General features: G+C 42.3%; 1 protein-coding gene across 1 annotated transcript; it reads right to left on the bottom strand.

Annotated features, from left to right (window-relative positions):
* Positions 1–481: 481 nt before the first annotated feature.
* LOC101858046 (calcium-binding protein P) lies at positions 482–4457 on the bottom strand (the record flags this gene model as incomplete). The annotated part of the gene is given in 3 exon segments (XM_005103481.2): positions 482–750; positions 2327–2635; positions 4354–4457. Coding segments are annotated over 3 exon segments (375 nt in total). The 3' UTR covers positions 482–711.
* Positions 4458–4940: the final 483 nt, after the last annotated feature.

Raw genomic sequence — 4940 nt, 5'->3', positions numbered from 1 at the left:
ACACACACACACACACACACACACACACACACACACACACACACACACACATGTATACACACATAAACAAACGCACACATACACACATGTATACACACATAAACAAACACACACATACACACGCACACACATATATGCTCAAAAATAGTCCAGTAATATACATGCACAAACGAAAGACACCAAAAAGTGTCAAAGTTTTTAATATATTGATATAATGCATGCATACCTTATGCAGATGAGGAACACAAAGGCGAACAACTATACTAACTACCGTACTGAACTGACTCACTGCTCCGATAGGATTTGCATACTGAGTGACTTTTACTGACCTCATTTTTGTGGTTTTAGTGAGAGTTTTTACGGAACTTGCAAGACAAATAGGTCATATGAGTGCCGAAGATTTGAGATGTGATCAAAGAGCAACATATTTTTTAAGAAAAAGAGGGGGATAGATAACAAACACAAGGAGGAGGGGAGATAAAGGCTATAGATGTTTGATAGGAAAGGAAAAAACACTGCCCGAGCACCCACTAACCACCCATAATAATATTTCAAAGGTTAAAACCGTGGACGTGCTGGTGACGCCATTTGTTATATATAAAAACGTCTTGCTGAGTTGGAGAAGTGTCTGTCTGTCGGTCTCGTCCCGCATACGTAATGGGTAGATGTGCTGGGATGCTGTTGATTCGTCTCCGGATAACCGGTTCTCGACTAAAATAATCCACCGCCATCATCACAGTCCATACCGTCCTGAGGAGGAGAAGATTGTTTATCCGGATTAGCCACAACCAGTTATGTCTGGACACAGAATATGTCCCAACTGTCATCTTGGGTGTAGTATTATAGTTGTCAAGCTCTTTGCCCTTGCGTGCAGAAGCAGTGAGTTCTATTCCTGAGCGAGGATGTTCTCTCTTTAACTTCTGGTATACGCAAGATTAAAGGAAACAAAATTTTTTTCATCCAGTTTTTCAACACCCCAAACTTCCCTAGAACTCCGCTCCCTTGTAACTTGTTTGCATTAAATAACACCAAACTACAAGCTATCATTAAATAGAAACTAAGACAACTTAGAGTTTTTAGTTTTTATTAAAACGAAAGTATTGAGAAAAACATCGCTTTAGTGTACACGAGAAAGCAAGAAAAACAGACAGCGGGTGGTTGGCGGGTGCTCTGGTGTGGTCTGCCTCTTCTTTCCTATCAAACATCTATCGTCCTTATCTCACCTTCTTCTTTTTTATGCTTGTTACTCTCTTGTAACACCTCTAATCTTCTGGCGCTCATATGACCTTATGCAGTTGCGAGCGCCGTAAAACCTCTACTAAAACAAAAAGACAGACAGAAACAACAAGGAGAAAGAAAAGTGCATGACTTACTACAGCTGGCGCCCTCCAACCACCTGCAGAGCTGGGTAAATAAACAGACGAACAAACAAACAAACCACACTGACAGCAACAACACCAACAAAACAAAGAATCGTGAGGCAGCGAACAATAACAGCAGCAGCAATGACAAAGACAACCGCCGCTATCACCTCCACAATAACAACAACAACAACAACAACAACAACAACAACAACAACAACAACAACAACAACAACAACAATAACAACAAGCATTTCGAACGGATAGGCTACCACACAGTACACACACAGCAACAATAACGCTCACACCAGGAGCTGCAGTAATAACGCCAACACCAACAATAATAATAATAAAAATAATTGCATTTATATAGCGCATATCCATGCTCAAGAGCATGCTCTATGCGCTTTACAACTAATATTACCCCGGCAGACCCTCTGAGAACACTCAGAAACATTCTCGGCTTCCGCGGAAGCATACAGTGCAAGCTGCGGATTTCATGCGCTCAAACACCATCAAACTGACAAGATCGTTCACTGTCTCTAGCCGGGTACCCATTTCCACCTGGGTGAAGAGAGTAAAATTTGTGCAAAGTGCCTTTCCCAAGGACACAACGTCGGGCCCCTGACGGGATTCGAACCCAGGACCTTACGGTTGCGAGCCCGAGAGCCTAACCACTTGGCCACCGACCAACAACAGCGGCAGGAACAACAAAACAACCAGAGGAGCAACGAAAACAGCAATAACAGCAACATCACACCAACAACAACACCACTATCATCATCATCATCACCACCACCACCACCATCACAATCACAATGATAAAAAACAACAACAGCAACAACAACAAAAAACCTCCACCACCACCACCACCACCAACAACAACAACAACAGCAGCAACAACAACAACAACAACAACAACAACAACAACAACAATTGTGTAAAACTGCCATCTACACACATACCACCACATCTCCGACCACATTTCCGATAGCTGCCCCGGCAAGCGCCCCTCCGAACGCTCCCATCATGGGAGAACCGAATAAACCCCCGCCCCGACTCTGTTGGACTGGACCGGGCGGAGGTGGAGGCGGGTAACCGGGTGCGTAACCGTATGAAACCGGATAACAGGTTCCATAGTAAAGTTGTTGAGGCGGATAACCGCCTTGAACTGGATATCCGGCTGTGGGCGGGTATTGTGAGGGTGGCGGGTACTGCATACCGGTTTGTTGCGGGTACTTCGCGGGGCCATATGCGGGTCTCACCTCAGGATTCTGACAGACCAGAACGGAAGATGAAGGGTTAACAACTTTGTGTTTGATTAGCTTTAGTAAGAGTTTTCCGGCACTTGCAACACAAGTTGGAAGTCAGCCAGCCAGCTAGATAGCCAGACAGACAGACAGCCAGACAGACAGACAGACAGACAGACAGACAGACAGACAGACAGACAGACAGACAGACAGACAAGCAGACAGATATGCAGTCAGACAGACAGATAGACAAGACAGAGAGACAGACAGGCAGACAGACAGACAGACAGACAGACAGACAGACAAGCAGACAGATATGCAGTCAGACAGACAGATAGAAAAGACAGAGAGACAGACAGACAGACAGACAGACAGACAGACAGATAGACAGATAGACAAGACAGACAGACACACCAACAAGACAGACACAACAGCGCTAAGGAAAAGGAGTAGGAGCTACCAATGACATTCTCCAACAACTTGTTCACTCAGTGTTTTATAAACTTTTAAAATTAACCACTAGGGGTTTATGTGGATATTTGAACAGTGGACAGATGGCTAGGTGGGTGGGTGGGTAGGTAGGTAGGCAGGCAGGTGCGTAGGTAGGTATTTCTATTATATCTATCTTGGTACCTCGTTCGATGAACGAACACAAAAGAATCGATTGTCAAGCCATTGTGGGATCAGTGTGCACTACATGTGAACGGAAGTCTCACTTGTTTGCAATGGTGTCTTGGAAGATAGACTGAAACTGAAAAGTAAAGTACAGTGACGAAATAAAATTCCTTAATATAACCGTGCACATTTTAAACGATTCTGAACCACCGTTATCTTTTTTCAAATTCGAAAGTTGAGTGGTTTGGAAGTTTCAGGCGACCAAAGTGACGAACTTTCACAAATATGATATACTAGCTGTGCCCCCTTTCGTTGAAAGGCATGATCGGAACACTAACATCAACTCAAAGTCATTAGAACTGTGCACCCTTTAAATGATTCTGAACCTCGATTAATTTGGTCAAATTCGAAAGTTATGTGGTTCGGAAGTTTTAGGCGGCCAAAGTGACGAATAATAATAATAATAATAATAATAATAATAATAATAATAATAATAATAATAATAATAATAATAATAATAATAATAATAATAATAATGTAATAATAATTATAACAATAATAATAAATGTCATTTGTATAACACAAATCTCCGCTCAACAGCAAGCTCTATGCGCTCCACAATCTATACTATTACCCCAGCAGACCTGAGAGAATTTTGAAACAACCTCAACTTCCTGGGAAGCATACAGTGCAAGCGGCCATTTATAGGCGCTAAAACACTAATATACTGACACGATCTTTCGCTGTCTATGGCTGGGTACCCTTTCCCACCTCAGTGAAGTGAGGAAAATTCGTGTTCAGTGCCTTTCCCAAGGAAACAACGTCGGGCTCGCGGCACGAACCCCCGAACTCGCAGCCTCCCGATTACGAGTCCGTTAGCCTAACCACTAGGCCACCGACGCCACATACATTGTACACAATAATTCTTGATCTAGTAGTAATATTTTGATTCAGTCAAATATTTATCTCCAGGGACTACAATCCCCTCCAAACAAATAAACACAAACAAACAAGCAAGCAAACAAACAAGCAAGCAAACAAACAAACACACTAACAAGCAAACAAATGAACAAATAAACAAACAAACACAAAACAAACAAACAGACAATCAAACAAACATTTAGCACCTTTGGTTTTGATTTGAAGCATCCCATAATATTATATTAAAGAGAGGTCGTGCCACGAAAAGCTCAAGTGTGGGTTCCTTCCATGGTCGATGAATAGCCAAGTCCCTTATCTGAAGAGGAAGAAAATAGTTAAAACTTGTAGTATTCAAAGTCTGTTTTAAGACTGGAAATTTATATCGGACTTTTTGGGCATAGACCATTTTCTAAACACAGACAGACAGAAAAACAGACAGACAGACAGACAGTTTTTTTAAAGTAAGAGTTATACGGCCCTTGCAACACAGTAAGGTCATATAAGTGCCGAAGAATAAATGTGTTACAAGAGAGTTACATACACAAAAAAGAAGGAGGAGAGATAAGGACGATAGATGTTTGATAGGAAAAAAGGAACAAAGCACACCATAGCACCTGCCAACCACCCACGCAGACAGACAGACAGACAGACAAACAGACAGACAGACACACAGACACACACACACACACATACATACGCACATACACACACACACTCACACACACACAGACAGACAGACACACACGCATACACAAACACAAATACTCTCTCTCTCTCTCTCTCTCTCTCTCTC

This window comes from Aplysia californica, unplaced genomic scaffold (genome assembly GCF_000002075.1).
Source record: "Aplysia californica isolate F4 #8 unplaced genomic scaffold, AplCal3.0 scaffold00374, whole genome shotgun sequence".
Lineage (NCBI taxonomy): Eukaryota > Metazoa > Mollusca > Gastropoda > Aplysiida > Aplysiidae > Aplysia > Aplysia californica.
Note: the sequence above shows the minus strand (reverse complement) of the source record. Positions and strands in the feature narration are given on the sequence as shown.